Below are 27,621 nucleotides of genomic sequence, written 5' to 3' on the forward strand. Positions count from 1 at the left end.
CTAGTTCCAATGTTCAGAACTCTGAATTTTGGCTCTAATAAATGACCTTATATATGACCTCAAAACAGCATTAGAAAATCCAACATTCCTATAGCCTTTAGGAACCAAGACTCTCCTCCATCTGTGAATGTTGGTAGTTGGTGATTAGTCATTTGACTGAGTCAGTTAAAGCCAGTCAGAAGATATGCTTCTCACCATTCATGCATACACTTCAGCTAGCACCCAGGAAAAGACAGTTTAATTCAGCTTTTTCATTACGTAGTAATTTTGACTGGAGCTCTCTGCCCGCTGGGAGAGAGAAATAGAGAGAAAACATTGCTTCAAGAACAAATTTACAAAATAAGCTACAACATTAGTTCAGTTTCACCATGAAGAATCAGATTTAATCCTAAATAAATCAGGCTTTTGCTCTCCTCAGTCATGTCATAAAAGACTCTAGAAGAGAGAAACTGAGGCAATGATGTTGGGCCCACTGTCGTCCAGTTATACAAATTTATTGTCTTCTTGCCTTATCCATCCGTTTATTACGTTTTTCCCCAAGTGTCCCCACTTCTTTTGTTTTCTAACTTTTATCTTTCTCTCCCTGATTTTCTTCTTCACTAGAAAATACCTTAATAAGACATTCCCAGTGGTACCCACGGATGGGGTTCTTACGGAAACATGCTGAACATAACAGTTGCTGACTCTGGAAAGCCAGAAGAAATTTTTCAAATACAAAACATGAGAATAAAGTATTGAATAATTATCAAATTAATATATTGGCTCTAAATTGTGAAACAAAAAACGTAAAACAAAAAATCACTATTGAAATGCATTTGTTAACCTTTAAAATGCAGCAAAGAAAATCGTGTTTACCACATGAACATGTGATTTTCAAACAATATGCATAAATAAATTAATTGTGCTAAATATGATTCAAAACACAATGGTGGGAAAACAAAACCCTCAAACCAAGGCAGAAATAATACATAACTGCATAGGTATTAAGAGTTTGATAAATTTTATAGAAAAAAGTGATATAAGTAAAAAGCATTACTAAGAAGGAGAATATTTAATACTGAATAAAAACATTTTTTAATGTCAAGCTACTTGGGGAAATTATCTCTGCTAATCAACACTAAATATACTTATATCTTAGTTTATGTACTGTTTTCTACAAATTCCTTCTTTCAGATTTATTTATATCAGACAATATAAACGATATCAGAGGGTGAAAAGACTTTTTGCAGCAAGAAGACAGGGCACTATTTATGATATATATTACAAAGAATGTGAGCGAGATATTTGCTAACCTATGTATGAGGAAAAGCCTGTCCGCAAGTTTCGGTCTATGGCCTTCTTTTAAATTTGCAACATATTTAGCCACCTTCAAATTCACCTTGCCCAGGCAAAAAAAGAGCTTCTTACAAGTTGGGCTTTGTAGATAATCTCTAGGCTTAGGGTTTCAGTTCATTTGAGCTGAAGCCAGCATGAATGTTATTTATTAAAGATGTCTGTTATGCTGTGATGTACGCACGTGGAAAAATAAGGCGGTTAAATGGTCAAGGTTCAAGTGGGTAGGGCGGGGAGAAATCAGGAGAGAGCTAGGATATTGGGGGCTGCAATTGTGAGGAAACTTGTTATGAAGGGGCAAAGGTGGGAAGAGGATAAATTTAGTTGAACCGTAAAAACTAATCTCAGCATTTACCTGTCACTATACACCTGTGATTATTTTAGAAGCTTCAAACTTAAACATCATAAGATGCCCTTAAATCATATCTCCTTTCAGTGAAAAGACACAGATGACAGTTAGAAAGTACCAAGTTTTCAAAAAGACTTCAGAATCCTACCCCAAATCTGAAACCTCAAAGTAAATATAGTCGTCTGAAGCTATCTGTAAATGTTATCATTTATCCTTCATGAAAATTTTCAACTTCCTATGCCAAGTGGTCACCACTGTGGGGCATGGCAGACCATCCATTGGGGTGCCATGTCCCTTTTCATTTCTATTTTGTTTCTCTTTTTAATGTACACACTACTACAGTAGTACAAGCAAGTAAGATATAAATAAGCAATGTGGAATACAAATCATTCACATTTATTGAGAGTTTACTATGTGTCAGGCACTCTGCTAATCACTTTACATGAATGAACTCATTTAATCCTCAAAGTCACCCTATGAGGTAGGGGTTATTATTATTCTCATTTTATAAATGAGGAAAGTAAGGCACAGAGGTCTAACTGTCTGAGGTCACATTAATAAGTGGTTGAGCCAGAATAGATTGAAGAAAGATGACAGAGAGATAGAGATTTAAAAAACAAAACAAAATGGAAAGAAATATACCAAAGTCTAGTAATGGTCATTTGTGACCATTGGGCAATGCTCAAGATCTTCATCTGTATACTGATTTGTGTTTTCTAAAAGGTCTATAAATAACAGGGATTGCCTTTATAACTTGAAAGAGATAAAGAAAAGCACAAAATATTAAAATTAAAACACTGTAATTTACTGAGAAAAGATAGAAAACCAAAAGAGACACTGAGTAACAAGGTAGAAACTGAAAAATAAAGTTAGCTGAAAAATAAAGAATGAGCATTGACTTATTTTCTGTCATAATGCTCACATTTCAGAATATGATTATGGTCAAATAAATACAAACGAATCTAAGAAAAAAAGCCTCCATCTGTGAAAGTAAGTATTGAAAAGTAATTAAATTCCTTTGAAAAAGATATAAGATTTAGAGAAGGATTCAAAAGCTGATGTTGTTACATGGTACATCTAATCAAAAATATTTAAAGGCACACTTTCTTTTAAATCGTGATGGGTAAGAGATTGTTCCATACAGCTGAGGAAAATTCTTGCTTCATAAGGATTCTAGGCAGGTTTCTAGAATTAAATTGGTGGCAGTAATCATGTTGTTATTAGTATAATTGCTTTCTGACATCTGTTTCCCTGTCATAATCAGTTCTTTGATAATAGCAATGACATGAATAGTATATATCTAATCAGTAATGTTCAATGCTTCACCAAAATAAAAATGCAATTATATCCCAATTATACATGTTCCTCACCAAATCCTCTTCAACCATGTAATATTATATATATATGATGTATAGTACCGTAATGAGAATAGACCAGTTCTTACCCTCCTCTCATAGTAACTTATTTTCAATAATTTTCATGACCTCCTATAAATGAGGTCTTTTATGAAACAGCAAGTAATACATTGTACACATTGTTGCTCAAGGCAAAAAGAAGTGCAATTTAATACATTTTGTTTGTGTTTCTGTTTTCATTTTTCTTATCAAAACTAACTATTCAAGTACTCTCTTGAAACTGTGAACTTGCTAAGTTACAATGCTAGATATAACTTAATAACCATATAAAGGAAAGAACGTTCTAGGTCTAGCTTTCCATCTCTGAAAAGTCATATAAACTTCCCAGCTTTGTTTTCAATTATTCCTCTACATCAAGAACCATTTTTTTTAAAAAGTCTACTGCATAACCTACTCAAACTCTATGAAATTTTAGAGTTTTTGGAGCTCTAAATGGCTATTTTTAAGTAAACAAAAGCAGGTGAATCCTGGTTCAACATTTGTTATCATAAAACGCTAATACACATTTAACCTTAACCTGTGACAAGAAAGCAAATGGATGTGTGTCCAAAAATGTCTACATTCAGAGGAACTCACTAACACTTGAATTTTTGCAGTATCTATCATTAGTGAGAACTTCTATGCCCCGGACCCGGTTCTAAGGATTTCCCATATTTTATATCTTAATCCTCATAAATATCTCGTGAGGTGAGCATTACCATTGCAATTTTACAGATGACCAAGGAATTGCTAGTGAAGCAACTTTACCACGATCACAGAGGCAGTAATTCATGGGGCTGGGAGTCAAACCCAGGCCAGATCACTCAGGCCCCTGTGAGGTGAGTCCAGACTTTTCTACTTTGTTTCTAAGCTGAAGGTGGTAAAGCAATGATCTTAAGCATTGGTTCTGAGGAGCTGTAGCTTAAACTTGCAACATCAAGAGTCATCAGAATTCACGAGGGATTTCCACAATCCAGTTTGCATTTGTCACCACTTTTCTAATCAACCAACAGATTGTAAAAGTCAGCATTATATCATATTTATTTATCCCCAGATCGCAATTATAAATAGACCATGAAAATAAATTCCAATTAAGTATAATTCAAATGGAGCTGTTTGAACAGGCTACAATCACACTCAAATTCCAAGACAGAACTCCAACAATGATAACAAAAGTGCCACATCACCAGTGTTAAACACAACATACATAAAGCTGAATAAAATAATTAAAATAGTTCTTAGAGTAATTGAAGCCTTTTATATTTTCTAGAACCATCTGCTTTTCGCTATCCAGCTAGATATGAAAAGTCACTGAAGGGAACTACTAAATTTGCAAAGTAAAAAATGCACATAAAAATACTTTTTTACCTATTGAATTTTATTGAATACTGATCCAAAGACAATCAGTAACCTTACTGAATAATAATCTCAATTGGTGTCATAAGTAATCCTCTTTATTGGAAAAGGCTCCTTTTGAACAAAAAATATTCATGCTCCTGAACAGAGGTTTTCAAACTAAATGGTACATGCTATTGGTTTATAATACTAATACAGTCTAAATGAGATACAGTTCACCTAAGTACATATGAAATCAAAAAATTAGAATTTCTTGAGTACAATCAAGAACACACATTTATACAGATAACTGGTAACGGTTATATTAGAGAGAAAGTTCACTATATAAGTCTGTGACATAGTGGAAAGAGGGCCAAATTTGAATTTTGGAGTCATAGGCTCATTACCTGCTCTCACTATGTGTGTCATCTTAGAGAAGTCTCTTCATCTCCTAGAGCTTCTAATCCCTTATTGGTAAAAGTCAATGTTCATAGCAGCATTACGCATAAAGCAAAAGTGGAGTATATATAAAATGGAATATTATTCAGCCTTGAAAATGAAGGAAATTCTGGCACATGCTACAACATAAATGAACCTTGAGGACATCATGCTAAGTGAAATAAGCCAGCCACAAAAAGACAAAGACAAATGCTGTATGATTCCACTGATATGAGGTATTTAGAGTAGTCCAAATCATAGAGATAGACAGTAGAATGGTGGTTGCCAGGGGCTGGATGAGTGGGAAATGGTGAGTTATTGTTTAATGGGTACAAAGTTTCAGTTTAACAAGACGACAAGAATTATGGAGATGATGGTGGTGGCGGTTGCACATTATGAATATATTTAATACCACTGAATTGTATGCCTTAAAAATAGTTCAAATGGTAAATTCTATGTTACGTGCTTTTACCACTATTTTAAAAAATGGGAGGAAAAAACCCAATGGATCAGCATGAAGATTAAATAAGATATTATGTGGTAAAAGTTTTGCAGAGTTGAAGTGCCACGTAAGTGTGCAGTGGCCCCTTAGTTTTGCCTACCCATCGCCTCTTCTCCTTCTGGAAATGGAGCTGCCCCTAATCCCAGCCTGGCTCCATCTTCACATTTGCAGGAAGAGAGATCATTCTTGTAAGAAATAGTGGTTGAGAAAGTAATTTGTCTTTTTTATTGAGACTTAAATATACTGGATTACAAATTTCAAACGTTGCATTTATTATTACATGCCGGAGAAGACAACAGAGTTGAAGTTAACAAATAATACGTAAAATGTCAAAAACGTGTGGCGTTTTAATTCTTTTAAAAGCACTACATCATCTATTCTAGACGTATGAGTATTGAGAGCTTGGAAGTTTTACTAAGAAAACATTACATAAATGCACTTAATGGTAACTATTTTTTTCTTCTTGTTTCACCAAAATGCAAGTGATAGAAAAACTAAATGGTTTTATGCTAGTAACTTTTTACTAATATCTCGTCAGGTTAAATATTAAGAGTCTTAAGTGAACAAGAAATAAACTAAGCAAAAACAAAAGGAGAGACCTGTGCTTCTGATGTACAGGAAAGTACATGACAAAGCAATTTACACAGACAATGATAAATGACCTAACAAGTTCAGTTGTGAGCTGAAGGATCACTGTAGATGGATGCACATTCATATTCTACGTTAGTATTTCTGCATGTCTTCTACAACAAAATTTATTCATTCTGCATTTTGTTATTTTGGTCTTTGCAATGCATTACGAAGTTAAAATAGGACCCATAATCTAAGAAAACATGAACTAAGAAACTACGTTATAGTACATCCATATATATTGTTAAATTATCAGAACCTGACCTGTCATATCAATTTTCATCTTTTACTTTCTTCCTGACTCATTCATTTCCCCTGTCCCCCTCCTCCACCTCCAAACACAGGCGAGCATGTGCACACACAACACATACACACACACACATACACACAATGAGAACCTGAAGCAATGTTCCAATTACTGAGATAAACAAATTTATAATCTATCCTGAAAGATACCCTACAGATAAGAAGGGTTTATTGTTTTTGACTTTTATCCTCCTTTTTAATTCCAAACTTGCATAAGGCTGATATTTTAATTTTTTTCAACCTCAAGCAGGTCAGGAATGTCTTGTTGGGTAGCATGTTACAGAGGAAAACAATCAGCCCTTTTAAAGTCCTCTAACAATTTTATAGAACAACTGTTGATAAAAGCTCTAACTCACCTTGAAGGCAATATTGGAAGAAAACAAATAACTCTTTTATAACAGTTTACCGTTTCTTAGTGAGAAGAGAATTCCTAAGTTTTTATGAAAAATATTTTGACCCTTAGTTCCTTGATTTCTTAAATACAAATAAAGGTTTAGAAAGTTCATAATTCACAAGTATTTACTGAGCACCAACTAAGTGCTGGGCACTGTTTTAATCACTCTAAAAAATTCATCTTCAAAACAGCCAGAAAAATTAATTAAAGTGAGGAAAACAATCCTCTCTCCTCAGTTTATTATTTTAATTCCCGGTCTCCCTATTGGTAAAAGAATAATGAAGCCATTACTCCTCTTTCCTTCATGGTGTGATGTTGGCTCAAAATATGGCTGAAACTAAAGAAATTATTTTAAATACTCTTTTCTCTAATGCAGCTATTTTCTCCATCATGTTACAACCATTTTGTTGCCCAAACCTAACTGATAAAACAAATGAAAGTTATTCATTTTTCCTGCTGCTACTTTTTAAGATAAAATTCCCTTTCCAACAAACTTTATTCAAGAGATTTCATGGACTTAACAACTTCAAGTTACATAAATGTGCTATCATCTAAGCCTAATTAATTTTTTATCGGATGTCATAGCAACTTTTCTACACATGATATAATAAAGGGTTCCTCGAGTCAAGTTGCATTTTGGGAGAACTGTAAGCCTCTACCCAGAGACAAGAATTCTAACATAGTTTATTATTTTTACAGCATAATTATGTCCTATGTCTGCCTATCTACCTCTTGGCCGCTTCCCCTATGTCTATGGGCAGGCTCAAATCTCCTACTTCAGCAAAACCCTCTCTTGCCCCTGTGCTCCCCTCTGGCTACCTCTTCTCCATCATTTCTATCTTAGCTATGCTTTTCCAAAGATTGTGGTTTCACCCAGGTCACTACTTCCTCCTCTCACATTCATCACTGATCCTACTGAAATCTGGCAGCAGCCGGCCCCATTCCTCCACCCAAACCACTCTTAACAAATTCCCAGATGACCCCTCCTGGTCAGTTCTCATGATCTGCCTTTCCTTCCTCCTGCTAATCTGCCTCCCTCTGCAGGTTGTTCTTCCTCATTCTCCCTTTTGGGCTCCTTCCTGCAATCACTGTCCCAGGCCACCTTTCTAGAACTCTGACCTTGACCCTCTGTTCATCACTATCTATGCATGATTCTTGGCTGGTTTCCACCACCACTTACTCATTGATGATTCAACGTCTCCATCTCATCCAAGAACCCCACCTGGTAGAGTTGATCTCTCCACTCTACATTAGTGTTTCTGCCTGTCTTTTACAACGATGCCCCATAAGCATTTCAATACTCAACAAGTTTAAAGCTGAACTCAGTTTTCTATTCCCTAAAGCACTTGGGAACTTGGGAATTATCTTAGACTTTCTCCCCTTGTTAGACTCATTCATCACTTTTCATCCTTTTTAATCCAGTAGTTCCTAAATCTACTCTGTCACCAGGTCTGCCCCTTCCTATCTGCTCTCCATACCAACACTAAAGAGATCTTTCTAAGAGACCTATCTGAGTTTGTCATTTAACTGACAAAAATCGGTCACTGGTCAGCTTTCATGTTCAGGAGAGAGCTCAACATCTGTCTATGGTAGATGAGGCCTTTCTTAGTCTTGGGACTATCCTTCCCCTACAGACAACGATGTTCCCCAAAAAGCACAGGGTTTCCTGCCTCCATGCTGTTCTCTCTCTTTGGAATGTATTGCCACCTTCCCCACCCTCCTAATGCTCACTCACACCTCCAAGTGAGACTGAAACCCACTCCTCCAGGAAGCCATCCCTGACTCTCTAGTCTAAATCCTCTGCCCCCATAGCTCGCTCTTTCTCTCACACACACACTCACACACACACACCACATTCTCTTAGAATTAGACGCTTACTTCCCTATTTTCAGTACTGCTCTGTAACCTCAACTTGGCAAGGTCTGTATTTTTTTTTATCTCTTTACAGCACAATGGTTGGCACATAGAAGACATCTAGCAAATGTGTGTAAAATGAATAAATAATTCTTCTGAGAATTAAACTTCATTATCAATGCCAACTTAATGACCTATTAACTTCAATTTAATTCAGTTGTCTCTATCATTTTGAAACAATGATATAATAAGCCAGTTTCTCCTAGTTTACAAGCTAATATAATTGGATAATTTAAATATCTTGAAAAATTATATTTACTTCTGATAATATTACCAAACAATGTATCAGTAGATGCGTATTAAAATAGTACCCTAGGCACTATACACATGCACAGATTGTATATTGGTTTGGTCCTCAGGACCCAGTCAACTCTAGGAGTTCTCTCCCAGCCCCCTACTGGTATTCCTATTCCTCAGCCTCTGTAACCCCTACATCTTCACACACGCACATGCATGCACACACCTACACACACTCTTCGTGACTTCTTGCTGTTCTTGGTCTAACCATGGACCCTGCCTTTCCCAGTCTGTTTGAACCTGGACACTATACCTATCTCTTTACCATACCTGTTCTACATAGGTTTCAAAGAAAAAGGACATGGGTGACCATTGCTCCTCCATGTGATACTGACATTTTCGAAGATATTTTACCTCAACAGAAAAAATGACTCTGTAAAGTTAACAACCACTGACACATCAGTGGAGGTGACATCAGTGTAGAAATAGGAGCTGCTCCATTGCTCTCAAATAACACCATGCGTGTATCCATCTCTACTGCCCATATATATATATATATAGGGCTGGCCTTGACTAAAGCACCAAATCCCTCAATATATTTCTGGAAAAGATGCAAAATATGAAATGCTCAGGAAATTCTGGATTGTTAAAGATTTGCATTCATCTTTTATTTCGACATTCTTATCTTCCATTCACTGATGAAATCTTAGAAAAGCTGTCTGGCTCTCACACACATATGCTTACCTTTTCAGACAAATTCACTAAGACAAAGGAAGCATTTTGGATCACTTTATAAGTACACCATCACCATCCAAAAAAGTTAACTTGTCATTCAGGGGAGTTGTGCAATCTCATAAGGCAGTTTATCCCTAGAAGCAAGTATATTAATAAGGTCAAAGTATTCTTTTCTTGCTTCAAAGTAGATGACACAGCAGGATTTTGTTTCCTGTCCTCAGCCCAGGCTGAGAAAAGAAAACTATTTATGGGAGCTTCGTCTCCCAACAAACTCATTTTACACAACACGCATTTGTTAAAAATAAATTCATTGCGTGTTCTTTTAATGCATGTTTTATTGGAATAATGTTCTCCAAATCCTAATCTTGCCCTAGGCTATCACTGAGTGAGGGGGTGGATTCTGGAAAAGAGCAATGCTTTGCATTCCATGACCTAGTCATGCAAGCCGAAGCCTGTTGGAGGTGCAGTCTGCGGGCCATTTAATGTTCACAGGGCTGTCAAAAGCACGAACTGGCCTTAATTCTTCCTAAACCTTCAATAGTACCAGTGCACACAATTATTACTAAACCTAAGATGATACAGTTTTATCTCTGGCAGTTTGAAACATGGATATCTCAATTATTAATATCTAAAAATTATTAATGAACCCCCCCTCAGGCTGCTCACCGTTCTGAGGAGAACTCCTTGCCTTGCCCTGCTCAACATTTTTTACTCTTGTTTACATTCTTCCTTTAACTTATTACTTCCACACTTCCTTATATTTCTATGGCATCCCCAACAAATCTTCAGAGAGCAGAAATTTTTTACCACAGTTATTATTATTGGGCAGATAAGTAATTTTATTCCCATACTACAGATGACAAAACGGAGGTTTGGTGGGTTAAGCTTTTGGGCAAGGTCACCCGGCTGGTAAATGGCAGAGTCAAGGTTTGGACCCACGCCTGTTGGCCTCAGAAGCAGCCTTGAACAACCATAAGGCACTTGAATGCTCTCTCCCCGACCCTGGCAGGCCCTCCCCTGGCTTTGCTGCTCCCACAAGCATGGATGTGGCCCTGCAGTATACTCATGCTTGTTATAGTTCTTCCACTGGACTCATGCTGTGTCCATGTTCTTGTTCCCCTGTAGATCACAATCCTTAAATAAAGACACCATGTCTTATTTTTATCGCAAACAGCAAGTTATGAAATTAAAATGACTTAATAGAAACATCTTCCAACTGAAATGATCCAATTGGAGGAAAAGCTGAACTAATGTGAAAATTAGGTGAAGCGAACTTTATAAACAGATTTCAAATTATAACATGAAAATGTCATATATTTTAAGCACATATCACACATAGACATGTAACATATGGCAGCCCAGAAATTACGTATAAAGAATATGAGACAGAATGGCTAGGTTTCCAGTTAACCTACAGGAACCTATTTTACTTTCAATAAAGGTATTGTCTTAATCCTCATCCATTTAAAAAACTGACTATTGATTGAATAAATGAGTGGGTGGAGGAATGAGTTAATGCCTTTATTAGAAGTAAATTAGGCCTTTGTGAGCTTATTCAATGAGTATAACAGCAATGTTTAAAGTGAGAATAGACTCCTTGCTAGATGCTAGGTCTGAATGTAGTTTTACTATTTTTCTTTCATGTTTAATTTCTTTTTAAATGTATGCTTTTATAATGAGGAAGATTGGCTCTGAGTTAACATCTGTTGCCAATCTTCCTCCTTTTATTTATTTTTTTCTCCCCAAAGCCCCAGTACACAGTTGTACATCCTAGTTGTTAAGTCCTTCTAGTTCTTCTCTGTAGGATGCCACCACAGCAGGGCTTGAGGAGCGGTGAGTAAGTCTGCTCCAAGGATCCAAACCAGCGAACGCTGGGCCACCGAAGTGGAGCATGCCAACTTAACCACTAAGCCATAGGCAGGCCCCAGTGTTTAAATTTTTAATAGTCTGGAAAATCCCCATAAAAAAGTATTAAATAAATAAAATGAATAAGCATTGGCTGTGGATCATTTATTGTGTGTTTAATTTTTTTTTTTTTTTTTGCTTCTTACTTCCAGGTACAGAGTAACGGACTAATGAAAGCTATGAAGCATCATCCACTAAAGAGTTAAAGCTCTCTCCTTTCTACTGCCTGGAAAGTTTATCTGCACTCACAGGAAAAATAAAATGATAATAGGAACTGTAGGGCAAATGAATGGAAGACACAAAATTAAACATGAAGAAAGACTACAAAAATAAGACCCAGGAAAAGAATTTGATGTGTTAAATGAGAAGGGAACAAAAAATTACATAACAAAACCAACAGGGAAGAATCTATTACAGTCACAACTTTGGACTCATCGGATGAATGTCACCTGATGTCTGGGATTTGATTTATTTTAATGGTCACTGAAACGACACTCTACCAAATGAACTTACGCAGAAATTCATTTAACAAATATTTGTTGAGTGTCTTCTGTATACCAAGCACTATGAAATGTGCCAAAAAAGCAAAACAAACATGGTTCCTACCCTCATAGAAGGTACAATTTATTGGGGGAAATAGTTCTCAAATACTTATGCAAATAGCAATATAACTGAAAACTTTGATGTAGTTACCAAGACTCCTTCAATGGCATATAACAAATCTCAACTCAAAACTGGAATTTTTTGGTTTATGCTATTGGGATGTCTCATAGATAGACGGCCTATAGATGGCTTTAGACTTCTATAGACAGCCTATGTGGGCTTTAGACTTATATCTGCCCGGTGCAGCAACCCTGAGGAGTATTAAAAAAATGACCGTCTCTCTTCTAGAACATGTATGTAACATTTAGGGAAGTACTAATTGGCCTGAGGTCAAAATGAAGGGATGTTATGAGTAACCACCTTTGGGGGACATGCTGATCTGTCTGGGGAAGCATGACACTATGATAAAAGGCCCAAGAGAGTCAGCAAGAGGATATTTCCAAAGGACAGTAGGGTGCTGTTTCCAGAAGAGTGGACATTGCTAAAGGATGAGAAGATGCTGTTACGAGAAGAAGCACGTAAGAGATACCGAACAGATAAAAATATCAGATGTTCACACCAAAATATTAGTATGGAATATAGGAAGAACTTTGGAGAATGTTTCCAGAAAAACAGTAAATAGAAAGACAAGGGTGAGAAAAATGTCCTCAGATAATAACAAATACAAATAATTGAGTACATGAAGGAAGGATACTGACCAAACTGATGTAAACTTCAGCAAATGGATCACATTTAAGACCTTGAAAAGAGTTAACTCACATCATTGAGTGCCATGTTAAGAGATCTTTTAGACTCTTTTGTTGAAAAAACATTTAAAAGACTCCCCAACGATCTGTATCTGGAAATCTTTTAAACATTTAATCTTAGGGACTATTTTCCAGTTTGCATTCTTTAGCTTTGAGATACCTGGAAAGCTGTTCATTCAAATTTCAGGATTGTATCTTTAGTTTCTATTTCATTCATTTTTATCTACATGTCCTTTTTAACTATGGAATTCTCTCCAGAGAAGCAAATTAACCAATTTTAATATTTTATCAGACAATTCAAGTTTCTGCATTACAAATCACTAAAATATCCCTTTCTCTGATCTCCCTGGCTTTGTAAATGACTTCATCATCACTAAAGCATCATTTGTAAATGAATTCTCAATTCTTCACAAATGCATATGACAAATTCCCTTGATCTGAAGTCATTCAATCTCTCATTTGCCCATACATTTTCATCTTTGGTATTTAAATCCAAGACATTATGCTAAAGAAATTATGATCTTGAAATTTTGCCTAAGTAAATCTGTAGAAATAATGTGCAAACAAAACTCTTTGCCTGAGTGATAAATCTGAACAAACATAGTCCTGTCATACAAGTGGAGCACCAATAAGCCTTGTTCATTCAACAAATTTTCAAAGAGGGCTTCCTATACTTGGAGCTGGTGATGCAATGGTGATCAGTCACTCATGGCCTCTAACCTCGGGCAGCTTACAGTCAACTGCAGGCACGACTATTTACACTATTGATGATAAGTGATATGATGAGGATGTGCAGGGTGCACTTCGGTGAGGCACTCGTTCTCAGACTTGGAGCTGGTAGAGAAACACTAAGAAACGACCCAATGTGCCAAAACTCAAGTTGAAGCTGAGACCTGAAGGACAAATCACCACAAAGAGGAGGAAAGGGTTCTCCAAGGAGAGGAAATGGCATGTAGTTTCAGAGGGGAGAGAGCGTATGGGAGATTAGGGAGAGGAGGAGGAGGGGAGAAGGAATTTGAACCTGGAAAGGTAAACTGGGACCAGATTACCAAAGATCTTGAACTTTAGTGTGAGAGCAAAAGGAAGGCAGAAAAGCATTTTCAGCAGAGGAGTGACAAAGCCAGGTTTGCGTTTTAGAAAGATCTTTCAGGCTGTGGAATGAAGAAGAAATTCCAGCAAGACGATTTTGGAGGCAAGTTGGGAAGCTATTGAAGTAAACTAGAAAGAATGGTGGCCTGCCGGAGCCAGGATAAGAGAACTGGGCATGGAGAAGAGCGTTCTCAAGTCAAACAGCTTGGATTTAGAAAACTCAGCTTCCTATTGGCTGTGCCCGTTTTACAAACTTCTCTCCTAAAAACAGCTTGACAAAACTGAGATTGCACAAATCTGGCTTCCTGCGTAAAGCTGTTTTGCAATGTCCAGACAATGAGACTATCATCTGCAGAATGACTTTGAATCATGCTTGTTTTTAAAAATATCTGAAATGAACAACAGATGTTAAAGAGATAATGAAGGCTAAATAACAAAGAAATAAAACAAGCTGCTCGACTTGTCCATTTACTCCTGATTAAAAAATATCCAGATCAGCATGCATGAGTTCAGAGCAATGGCCAGTCATAAATTGTGCTGAAGTGGAGGGGAAGTTAGGATTTTCAAATCAAGCAAATTATAAACTTCTCATTTAAAAATGTCTGGAGTCTAAATAAAATCATAAATCTATTATCTTTAAATGGTAGCAATTTGTAAAGTATACTCTCTTTCAATGTAAATCTCTCATGGAATTGATACTAATTAGCTGAAGAATAAACATTAAGGAGAATCCTAAATCCAGAGGATTTTACCATTCTCAACAGAGCTGTTTCTTAAGCATCAAATTTAAAGTCTTGCTTGGAACTGCTGTGCTGATCCAGAGATAATTTACTAAAAGGGACACCATAAAAATGTCATCATTTCCATGTATTACTTGCCTGGCACTCACCTCTCATTTGTGGTAGCTCCTGAGAAGTTAGGAATTAACATTCTTTCCCTTAGTTGAGTTGTTACTTTTAACTAACCTACGGTTTCCCCTGTATTTCCTAAGAAACAATTAAATGTATGGTTAGTTTCATGATGTGATCAAGAAAACAGCACTGGGCCTCAATCTAAGGACATTGTTTCAACCAGAAACGTCACTGCCCAACTGCCCCTATTAACAATTTGTTACGAAGTGCTGGGGAACGTGTTCTGGTTTTAGATATTGTAGAAAAGAAATTACATCATCTCCAAGTTACTTAGAAATTGAAATCTTTACCAAATGACTCTGAGATTTAATGAGACTTCAACCCAAAAGTCCAACAGAATTCTTAGTAAAACTTGAAAAGTTCATTCTAAAAAAGATATGAAAAGCAAAGAGCCTTCTAGAATACCCAGGACACTTCTGAAGATCAAGAACAAGGAGGACGGGTTTGCCCCGACAGATGTAACAACTTATTATAAAGCTAAAGTAATTACGACTGTGTGATATCTGTACTGGCATAATTATAATTATCCTTTTATCTTTGAAGATAATTACCCCTTTATCTTTGAAGTACTTTCTCTTGAAGATCTAGCAGTGTTTATTCCAAGAATTATCTTTTATGGTAGAACATTCACAAGCCCAATAACCCATGAATTCTACTTCCAAATAGAAGCTGAGTAACTCCTACATATGCACATGAAAAGACATATGCAAGGATACTCATAGGACCAGTGTTCAAAACAGCACTGATTATTTGTTGATGGAAGATTGGATAAATCAACTGTGGGAAAATAATTGGAAGACTGGATAAATCAATGATGGGATAAATAAATTGGGGGAAATTAGGACCAACACAAGCACACATAATACATGTTTACAAAACAGCAAGTGATGTGAATTATTACAGAATTCAGCCTCAACCAAAACTGTCTTACAACATATTCATCAGTATTTTGCGAGTCTTGCCATGTTAACAAATGTTACCACAATATTCTGATACAGGAAATATACTTACAGATACTTCATGTCAAACGAAAAGCTTTCATAAATTTCATTCAAGTTGAATAAAAGAAATAAACATTTAAAAAACTATGTAAAGTTTTAAAATCCAAGTTATGTCAAAACAGATACAAATAAACATTACACAAGATACGTAATATCCTATGATGTTAAATCATCTACGAAAAGAAAACATTGAGCAATATGTTCGTAATACAGTAAGAATGTTTTCAAACTAAAATATGAAATCGCATTTTTTTACCTTACAAGTCAACCTTATTTTTACAGGGGATCCAGAGTTTTCAGATAGGTGTTAAAGTATTCTTTAAACTTTTGTTGCGTGAGGGGAAAAAACTCAAATGAGTCTCCCTCTTCCCACTCCAAACAAACAAGAATCAGAGAACAAAAAGGCAAGTACACAGTGACATGTCTTTGAGTTCAATTTTTGTTAGTTGGAATATAGCAAATTGTAAATAATTGCAATTAAAATTCCAAAAATAGATCTGAAATATCATGTAAATTAGCAATTAGTGACATCAAACTAATAATAAGTTGTTTACTAAAGTGGCTAACTTACAAAAATATATTCAAAGGTGTATATTCCTAGCCCCTATATAAATATTAAAGAGTCAGAATTAAAATAGCTAATACCAGATGATATAATTCTTGAAAGAATCATGCACAGGTGGTACGCTTTAGCTAATTTTAAACATAAAACTATGAACTAGCAAAACAACTAAGTTGATTTTCCTTTTAATCAAAAGTTGAGGACAGGATGCCTTTAAATAGCAGGAACCCATATGCCCCGAGAACATGATTCAGTATACCAAAAATCTTCACATACACTTCTTCATGAATATTTTGCAATGCAGATTACCTTGATATAATCTGCGTACAGATCTTTCTCGATGTATTGAAGGAAATGGATAGCAAACGGAGAGAGAACAGCCAACAGGAGTCAGATACACCACTGGACGTGTTCCCAGCTGTACCTGCAGTAGGTCAGTGAACTTTTTTGACCAAACGAATGAATGAAAATATAACAATTAAATAATTAGGTTCATTGGGTCAGTGGTAGCTACTGTCTAAATTTGTTTCTTGGAGAGAATTAAGCAAAGATTATAATAGACTCAGCATGAGCTATAGCCTAAATGCACCTACATCATTGCATGTTGACCTTTGCATATTCCAACTGGACCAGAGAACACATTATTCCTAATCTAAATGAACCAGGTGTACTTACCAAGCATCAAGCTTAAAGAGAATATATCAGCTTTTTTTTTAGACTTCTCCTATAGCTGAACATTCCAAGGAATACGTAGAAAATTGACTTTTAAATATTCTGATTCTTATGCAGTTTATCGACAGGGCAAATTCTTCACATTCTATCTGTGTTCTCAAAGCCTCAACGAGCTAAGCATCTTACCTACAGGATGAGACCTTGAGCTATATGGATTCTAAGGAAAATTTTTAATTAATGAGTGAAAAATAATAGGTGGGGAAGGGGGAGAAACTATGTAATAAGATTCCAGAAAAGTAAAATGGAAGTCATTCTGCATCCTAGCCACTGTGACCCTCTCTTGACAAAATCACAGGCCACTCTCCACTGTAACGCCGGAAGCAGAAATAGTGAGGAGAGCTGATTTTAATTTGGAGGAGAAAGGAGAGCCAGCATGCTTAGATGTGTTTGGATGGCCTCTGAAGGAAGGGATCAAAAGTCTGGATTTGGGGGCCAGCCCGGTGGCACAGTGATTAAGTTCACACGTTCCACTTCAGTGGCCCAGGGTTCGCCAGTTCGGATCCTGGGTGCGGACATGGCACCATTTGGTAAGCCATGCTGTGGTAGACATCCCACATATAAAGTAGAGGAAGATGGGCACGGACGGTAGCTCAGGGCCAGTCTTCCTCAGCAAAAAGAGGAGGATTGGCAGCAGATGTTAGCTCAGGGCTAATCTTCCTCAAAAAGAAAAGTCTGGATTTCAAGGAAGGTCACAGTTTCTGACCTCATGTTCAGATCTGTCATCTTTAATAGGCTATACTAATTCCAAATAGGCCCCTGACAAGACCTCAATTCTATTTAAATGCCCAAATCTTTACCATCATTCTATATCTCACCACTTTTTAATTGAAGAGGTCAAAATAGAAACAAAGCAAAGAACAAATATGAAATGGGTTCATACACAATGTAGAACATTTTATATTCTGTTCTTTCCTCAGATATTATTCTGTTAATTTGGCCAGGAAATATATGACACACACATAGCGGCAGAAACTGTCTTAACAGAAGCATCACCATTTTGTCATTCTGCAGGAACTTCCTCAGTTGAACAGAATCACTGTCCGGGGGACAGAGAGGGAAGATACCCTGTGTGAACGGCAGTGAAGAAGAAAGACTTCTCAGAGTGGAGTACTGTAAAGAGATAATTGAAGCTTTGAGAAAATGTGCTTAGAATAAAGGCCAAGGCCCGGAATTAGTCAGATTAAAAGAAAGATGAAAAACAAAATAATAATATATAAGCTTATGTATTATGGCGATAACTTTTTATTTAATTTTCCATCTCTAAAACAAATACGAGACAAGATTTCAACTGAGAAGATCTGGACAGAGATAAATGAGAGTAGGAAAGATAAGATGAAGCCGCAGGTAAGCTTAATACACAAAGTGTAAGCCAGGGGTTTATATACTCATGGCGGGGGGGGGGGCACAAATTGTGTTCTGAGCTTTCAGGAAACCAAATTTTAAAAGGCAATGCACCTGGTCACTATTCATATTGTCCAGAAGATACAAACAAACCAGTCAGAAGAAGAACTGTGGTTGCTATTAAGACACAAGATTTCTCTCTCTCTCTTTCTCTCTCTCGGCTACCCAGGAAGCAGACACTGTGCAATGGATTCCACAATACCCCCAACCACTCCCGCGAACAGCCACCATAACAAGTTTTATGAGACGTGTTTTAAAGCTTCCTTCAGTGTAGGTTAATGGCATGAGGCCTAAGCACAGTTCAGTTCAAAAGTAATTTCACCAAAATCTACAATTATGCACTAGTGTTCATCTCCACTGAAAACAGAACACCACCATTACATATACGTGTGCATATATACACATACAGTTTCATATATACACACACACATACATCCACACTGTACTTCAAGGTATTAGATTAAGAACATGAGTGAAAATTCAGTCAGAAACCAGAGGTATAGAAGAATGGTGGAATGAACTTTTTCAAAGTTCTATCTATTAATAGAAGGTTTAAGGTGAATGTCATCCACCAGAAGCATTGTGACAGTTTGGCAGACCTTGGATCCTATTCTCTCCTTTTCAACTATTATTCTGTGAAGCCTGTCTGGATATTCATTTCCATCTTATTGATGGAAAAAGTCATAAATAAAGTAAGAGGTATAAAAAAGTCTCCCAAGGTGACATTCAAGTCAACAGTTCAGCTTGAACTATAACTCCATTCAGCCCAGTCAGTTCAACAAGAATTTATTGCATGCCTACGTGGTAGATGCTGCAGGGGATTCAGAAATGAATGGCAATAGACTCTGACCTCAAGAACATGTGATGTGGTCTAAGAAAATATATGAAAGGGTGCAGAAATGGGGAGGGAAAAAAACTCCTACAAAATCAAGCAGAGTCAAACAAGTGCCTTAAAAAAGCATAGAGTTTTCTGAGGCTTCAATGACATCACATCCTTTTGTGAAGGGTGTCACTTGAGATAAGCCTGTAAGAAAGAGTAGAAGATGGATGGATGGATGGATTAGGGAAGGAAGAGGAGGAAGAATGGCAAAGCAGTAGTAACGCATGGTACATACTCAGGGAACAGCAAAGAGCCTCATTTGGTTAGAGTGTTAAAAAAACACACAGAGGAGAGGAAGGTGGGAAAGTGGGTTGAGGCCATATGGTAATGGTCTTGAAGGCCATGATGAAGAGATTGTATCTAATGTGGTGAGGAAATGGCTCAAGACTTTATTTTAGATCTCATGATCACAGTTGTTGATCACTTCATTCATCCTTATAAACATACCATTTCTACAACAGGAGATATCCTTTTAAGAAGCAAAAAATTGAGACAAAATTAATTGAAAAGAATCCATATTATCTACATCTCTGCATGAAAGTATCTGATTCTTGCAGAGAAGAAACCTGTCCGGAGCAAATCAGTATCTTCTGTTCCTAAGTGTTACTGAAGCACATTCTCCATGATAAGAACCTGTTTCTAAAGATCAAACTTAAGAAAGCACAAACTGTCCTCATTATAATAATTCCAAATCTCTATGCAGACATCCATGAACTAAAATCCTTATTTCTGACACAAACGTTCTAGATCACACCTATGTCTCAGTCCGAACTTACCCAACCTCAGGTTTCAATTTGTATCTATTCTCTAAAGGAAAAGACTCTCATATTTTGTATTTAAAAAATTTTTGTATGCAGTCTTGAGTCATTGACTGATAAAAATTAACCTGTCATTTGTCCAATAATCTCATTCTTGTCCATTTTATAAAGAGTATTCACTTGAATTAACCCATTGTTATAATCTTTTATGCTAGGTATGTACACAAACAGAAAATTTATACTAGTGACAGTAAACCTCAACAGAGATACTCTCATAACAAACTCCACAAATTAGTAATATTTCAAACTAAGGGTTTTTTGGATTGTTTGATATTTTAAAATATTTTGTCTTCCTTTCCATAGAGAAAGATTTTCTCTTTTTTTTCCAGTTTTATTAAGAAATAACCGACATACCTCACTGTGTAAGTTTAAGGCATACAGCATGATGGTTTGATTTACATATATTGTGAAATGATTACCAAAATAGGTCCAGCTAACATCCATCTTCTCACACAGATGCAATAAAAAGAAAAGAAAGAGGAAAAGAATAAAGAAAAACAAATTTTCTCCTTGTGATGAGAACAAACTAAGATTTTTAACTCCAATGAAAGCAGAATAGAAAAATATCCAACTAGAGAAACAACTAAAACAAATGTAAATGATCTGCTAAAAATAAACTACTTGTCTCTAGAACACAGCAATATTAGAAAGCCAAAAAAGTGAAAATTCCCTGGGGTCCTAAGCAATTTTTGTTCTCTATCTAGTGGTAATGACCTTCCTTGTTGCATTGTCATATTTAAGAGTAATAATCAGGCCAAAATCAAACAACATATTTTTAGGCCTTTTTTTCCTCATTTAAATTTTAGAACTTATTGAGACATTAATACATTTCTCTTTTGACACTGTTACTAAATGGTATTTTAATCAGTATAGGACATAAGAATGAATGTATAACAATACAGAGATGATTTGAGATTTATATCATTGAGAATTATTCTAAGCTTATTTTTCTCTAAATATTGGTGTTGAGACATACTATTGAGTATAGGCAAATACTTTTCAGATATGTGTAGAGTACATTCAAACCTAAAAATAAATGCATTATATGAGAATGAACTTTTAATCATAAGAGATATTTTAAAGCTATATTCTTGGGAATTTCACATTAACTTGTTAATAACCTCCAACAATTATGCAAAAGAGGTATCTTTTTTTTTCCACTGTACTTATTACACCGCAAGAATGTATTCAAAGTTTGAGTCTTTGCATGTAGGAGGAGCTACATCAATGTTGGATGAATGAATATTTCGTTAATTTCAATGAAAACAGAAAATGTAATAAACTCTCACTATTGTAAGTTGCCACTTATTTACAAATGATAAGTTGAAATATTGAAAAATGTTGCGCATAGGAAAGCAAAATGTTGAGGATCATTAATCTGAGAAATTTGGGAAAGAATGGGAATGGAAGAAACTAGCAGTTTCTCTGCCCTCTGGTGGCAATAAAGTCAACTGCAGCATTTCTAAAGTAATACATAATAAAATGTCCCAGTTATGAAATCAGATTTTCCCTCTGTGCCAAAATGTCTGTAATAAAAGTTCTGATTGCTACATGCCAAATTTCAAGACTGCTCAACTTCTTTTTTATTTCCTATATTGAAGTTTTAACTAGACTATTTTACAAAGGAAACTATATTTTTTCTTCCAGTTCATTGCTATATTTTATATATTCAATGGGCTAACCATTGAATTCCAAGATTATTTCATAAAACCATTTGTAGATTGATATCCAGGAATGAAGCTACTTCAGTTTGCAACAAATCTCCGAAAAAATTTGCAAAGACATTTAAAACTATTTCTTTTTTACTCAATCCCATAAACATACAAGTTTCTAGAGTAGTTTTCCACCAGAAATATTGGACTGGTTTATAATATCTGTGCATTTACGTTGAACAATTTAGGTATTTTATATTCCTCAAAGCAAAGGCTTTTAATTATCTGGCCGGTTTTAGAGTGGAATGAATTTAATCTTCAATTTGAGAACTTACGACAGTCAATTTATTATAAATTCAGTATATTCTTTTCTCAGTAACATATTATTAAGAAGAAATTTCAGAAAAAATAAACATTTGCTGACCTTTCTTTTACTTTTTACTGTAAATGCATTATTTACTTCCACTGCCAAAGAAGTTTTCAAATAAACAACTTCGGAAATCTTTTGGCACACGCGCCTCTCTAACCTCCTTTGGGATGAAGTAAATTGCTTTAAGCATTTATTTATTATTCCATGAATATGCTCATGAAAATTACTCTTGCACCTTTTAAAACAAATGGATTGCTTCCCGGACGCGTAAAAGTCTTTTTTTTAACCAATGAAATATATCAAAGAAATAAACAGAATGTCTGATGTACTGATAGAAATACCTAGTCAAGAACAACCTATGTCCATTTATGCAGAACAATTACGTATGACAAAGACAAACCAACATCGAGGAAATCTGCGTTTTATTCACAGCTTTAAAAGTGTTGTCCCCATGGTGCCCCCAACCCCCAACACGCACACCCCTCCAATCATAAATTGGAGCACAGAGTCAGAATCTGCGCCTTCTCTACAAGAATTTACAGCAGGGGCAGACACAGCGTTTTGGCTATCTTCTAGGTCTCTGCTTGGTAAAATTTCATTCAAGGACTCCTTCAAGATTCACCTCACCTGGAACCCCTTGGTTCCCTCCCGAGCGTTCCATCTGTGACTTTCATGTTTGATAGTTGCGGAAGCTTGTATGCCTTCTGAGGCACCATCCCCTCCCCCGAATTAAAACAAAACAAAACAAAACCTTGATTATCCTAACCAGAAAGTTTTTGTTTCCTTTTTCTTTTCCCTCCAAGTGTTTTTTGCTCATTTCACCTCCTCTCGAAGTCTGCCTGAGCTCACAATTCTGCCAAGGTCTCTCTCTCTCTCTGCCTGTTTCTTCACTTTGTGCCTGAGCGGCAGAAACAGAGAGCAGGCGCCCGACTCGCAGTGGGCAGGATTCCGGGAAGCAGCTGGATCTCCGGCTCAGCAGCGCCTCGCCCGGAGGAACCAGCGGCCTCGAGCCGAGGGCGGCATCCTGGGCTCCGCGCTTGCCCCGGGGGCGCGGCTCCCGGCTGGACGCGCACCTGGCTGGAGCAACGGCCAGAGCAAGAGGCGCTACCCCTGGGAAGATGCGGAGGCCGGAGCTCCGCGCTGGGGCAATGTCCGGGCACTCAGTGAAACCCCCGGCACGTTCAGGCCCGTCTGCGAAGCAGGCCAGCGGAGGACAATAGGACCAGGGGTTGGTCTCCAGCGGCGCGCCCGCCCCACCTCTGCCACATCCTCCCCTCCTCTGCGCCCAGCCGCACCTTCCCCGCCCCACTTCCAGCGCCCGCTCGGCCCCAGACAGCGAGAGGGTGCAAGGTGCAGATCGCGTGGGGGAGGAAGGTGTGGCCACAGGGAATTTTCTTCAGCTAAGGGGTGCCCTGCAATCCCCGGCTGCCACCACGTCCCCCACCCACGGCCCCCTTCACATACGCGCTTAGTTTATCCCGGGAGCAGGAAAGGAGGAGGAGCCGGAGAGGAGACAGCCCAGGGATGTCAGCTCCTAGGCGAGGTATCCACAGAAGCAGGCTCGCTCTTACACAGAGCCTTGTCTGGGCGACTTGGGGGAAACAGTACCATCCCCTGTCGCTCAGGTGAAGCAAGCCCGAAATTCTAAAAAAAAAAAAAACCCAGTCCCCACCATCCTTCTCTAGCCGACCCTCTGTCTCCCCACTTGGGAAGACCAAGTTTCCCTGAAAAGCAATTGCAATAACTTTCCCAGGGGCAGATAGATGAGGTAGGGGTGGGTTGAGAATGGGGGTGCCAGAAAGGTCTTCAGCTGAGCACAAAATCAATAAGGCAAAGTGCATCTTACCATTGATTTGGTTTCCAGGCTCCCCTTCAGCGAACTGAAACCGGTCCAATAAAAAGTGGCAAAGTAACACAACTCCTGCAGCGGCCAGGTCGGCCCTCGGGAACCTCGCCATGCCGCCGCCGTGACCTCCCTCCCCCTCCCCGCCAGTCCTTCCCTGGCGCCCTGTGGTCCGGGGCTCCCAGTGGGAATGGGGAAAACAGGGCCAAACGCTGCGGACCGGGGTCTGCTGGACCAGGAGGCCTTTGTAAATTTCGCTTGGATTTCACACCCGCGAGCCGGAAAGAGCCAGAAGGGAGTACGAGGCGGAGCGCAGTCTTCTCCGGACCTCCGGGTCTCTCTTCGCAACTTGCCAGAACACTCGCAGCCCTCACCCCAGACACAGATCAACAACTGCGGGGAGGAAAGGCCACTTGCAGCCGGGGATCGCAAACTCTCGGTTCCGCACAGGCAGCGCCAGCCCGCTGCCCGCAGACAGTGACTTCCGAGCCCCCGTGATGCGCTCCACTGGGTTCAAAACAGATCTAATTCCACAGCCAGCGCGGTTGCCTCCTCCAGATCCAAGAGGGCTGTCGGTTCGGAAGGAACTTTCCCCAGTCTTGGGATGGCCTTCGCGGGAGGTTTGGGTTTTGCGAGAAGGGGGTTACTGTGGGCTGGCGAAACCCCTCCGACAAGTTTTTCTTCTTTCTTCGCCCGACGCAGGGCGCGCGTCCTTTCTCGCAGCCGGAGGGATGGGCAGCCCCGAGGAGCTGAGCCCTGGGAAGGCTCGGGCTGCAGCAGACTGAGGTCCGAAGCCAGGAAAAATATGTTTAAAAAAAAAAAAAAGAAAAAGAGGAAGAGGAAGAAGAAAGAAATGGGGAGGAAAAAGTCAGGCTGAAATCTATTGGGAGAGGGTTTCTCCTGGCTAAGGAGGAGGTGGCCCCAAGCCCCGCCAAGCCCCGGAGTTTGGTGGCGGAGGAGGCGCCGCCGCCGCCGCGCTCCCCCGCGCTCCCGCTCCACACTTTGGGGAGGGAAGGCAGCTCGCAATTTGCCAGATCTGCCGCTGCACCCTCCTCCCTCCTCCCTCCCCCTCGCTCCTCCAGGCTTCTCCCACCTTCCTCCCCGAAACTGGCAGCTAGCACCGACCTGTCCAATGGCTGCACTTTCCTCGGGGCTGGCAGAGGAGTCGCCGAGAGATTAAACCGGGAGAGCAGAGCAAGGAGGGGGAGAGAGGGCAACTCCAGCCCGGCCCGCCCCGGGCAGCCGGTGGCCCGGAGCGCCGGGAGAGGAGGCGAGAAAGACGAGCGAAGAGGGAAGCGCCGGGCGGTACCTCTGCACCGCCGGGGCGCCATCCCCGCATCCGGCCCACACCCACCTGGCCCCCAGGCCGCCTTCGCGCCGAACCGCGGGGGATCGCGCCCCGGCCCCGGCCCCCTCCTCGGCCCCGGCCCCAGCGGGCGCCCGCCGATGGCGGGGTCTTCCTAGGCGCTAAAGGGTTAATTACAGTTCGCCATTCCCGGGAGGGCGTGTGTGGCAGTGGTTGGGGTGTGAGGAAAGCAAAGCAGAGCCAGTTCGGTTACTGACCCCGTCAAGCCCCTTCGGACCCCAGACCCGCGAGGAGGGTGGAGGAAGGAGCGCGCGGCAGTGTGGTCCCCCCGCCGCCGCAGGCTTTGTAAAGTGTCAGCGGGAGCGAAAGCGAGAGTTTAAAGAAACAGGAGGCCCATTGAATTGCCTACGGGGGCTTTAATAGGCATTCGCTTGCTAGTTTGTTTTTGTTTTTCCAGCTCGCGGATGTGCTTCAGCTTTAACCCTTTGCAGCCTTCTCGTTAGTTTACATCTTATTTTGCATAGTTAACCTCATCTTAAAGGGATAAACACAAAGAAAGGAAGCAAAACATATTGATTAAAAGTAGAGTCTAGAACCAGACTACCTGAGCTGGAATTCCACCTCCTGCACTAAATAGCTGCATGACTTTGAGCAATTTACTTAATCTCATAGTGCTTCAGCTCCCCATCCATCAAATGGGGACAACTGTAGTAGTGCCCTTAGAAGGTCGTTGTATTGGATTAAGTGAGTTAATACTGTATACTTGAAGAATTGAGAACAGCTCCTGGCACAAAATACATGACTTTATGCTTCTTAAATTAAGAGAGGGAAGGGAGAGGAGAGAGAATTTACTTCTGTGTTCTAAATTCAAAATCTTAGTGTATTCTTGTCCTGTCTAGTCCATGTTCTGACGAGTTTGTGGATGCCATCAATAAGCACCTTAATTTTGTCCCCAAAAAACCCCACGGGAAGTGAATCCAAAGAATCAAATTACTCTGTTAATTTGATGCAGATAGAATGCCTCGCTCGTGGTTACTTAGCTGGTGAGAAAAGGGGAAACAGGAAGTGTAATATGTTCTCCCTAATCCAGTCCTCAATTTGCTATTTATTTCAGCAGTATATATATGAATAAACATGTCATGCATTCACACTTTATTTTGCCAAGATCCTTGCTCTCCCCTGAGCTTTCTCCCAACTGGTTGATTTCTTCCTCCTCACTATACTTAGGAAATCTGATTGTTTTATTTCTGCTCACCGAAGAGTTTTAAGTTCTATCCGACATTACATCCAAATTTGACTACCTAGGCTACTTATCTGTTTAACATTAAGTTGGAAAACTGAATCTTCTAATCAAAATTTGATGTTGATTTTTTGTCTGCATCCCTAGTGAGGTCACCACTTCATGCATCCCTGTGGACAGCTTCCTAAAGTTCTGTACAGCTCCAGTTCCCATTATATGCAAAATGATGGGGGACCCAGCAGGAGCCATCTCAAGAAAGCATCTCTTCTTTCATTCTGGAATATTCCCCTCTGCTTTCATCACAGTAGGAAAAGGAGCGTTTCCTCTTTTTCTGAGAAGAAACAAGTACCCACCATTCCCTAGTATCATTTTCTTTCCTTTTCTCTTTTATTATTATATGTGCAAATTAGGAGTGTTTGTTTTTCTTGTTGTTTGTTGTCAGCAATGCTTTACCCTCCTAATTGAAGCTATATACCTTAAGTGGCAATTTGATGCCAAGAATTGACAGGAAGCCAAACAGTATTTCAGAGTGAGTCTGGAAAGGCTTTTATGTTTTGTCTATCTCACTAGTGCTGTTTGTTTCATTTTACTCATATCTTAATCTTATTCTGAAGAGCCGCCCACATAGAAAATACTTAGATATGGGAGAAGATGCAGGTAAGCAAAAATCATGCACACATGATGATTTAGCACCCAGAACTAAGAGAGGACATCACTGTAACAAACTTAGGCTTTGATGCTTTGCCTTAAATGCCACCCAATGATTATTTGTGAAGAAAAAAATTACTTGGCCTTTACATAGTGGCAAGCAACAAATAAATAAAATATATGTTGGACAGTATGTTCAGAGTGAAATGGAAAGAGGTGGTTACTCATGCAATTCCAGCTAATTAAAAGTAGTATAATTTGTGGCCTAAATGATTTGAGGTGCCATATATGTTTAACCACAGTAGAATTGTCTATTTCAATTTCATAGAGATAATTTCAGATGTTTTT

The 27,621-nt window shown here is 38.8% G+C and overlaps 1 protein-coding gene across 2 annotated transcripts in view; it reads right to left on the minus strand.

Moving 5' to 3' along the window:
• The window catches only part of PLXDC2 (plexin domain containing 2), a 412,323-nt gene extending 386,592 nt beyond the window's left edge, over nt 1-25,731 (minus strand). Inside the window, exons 1-2 of one of the 2 annotated variants that reach the window (XM_070601478.1) lie at nt 25,643-25,731; nt 24,083-24,860 (exon numbers count right to left, since the gene is read on the minus strand). In XM_070601478.1, coding sequence (XP_070457579.1) covers nt 24,083-24,194 — 112 coding nt within the window. In that variant the 5' untranslated portion in view covers nt 24,195-24,860; nt 25,643-25,731. Of the gene's footprint in view, nt 1-24,082; nt 24,861-25,204; nt 25,421-25,642 lie in introns of those variants that run through there. The other variant, XM_008519041.2, reaches the window with a different exon arrangement.
• Nucleotides 25,732-27,621: the final 1,890 nt, after the last annotated feature.

Source organism: Equus przewalskii, chromosome 30 (assembly GCF_037783145.1).
Source record: "Equus przewalskii isolate Varuska chromosome 30, EquPr2, whole genome shotgun sequence".
NCBI classification, from domain to species: Eukaryota; Metazoa; Chordata; class Mammalia; order Perissodactyla; family Equidae; genus Equus; species Equus przewalskii.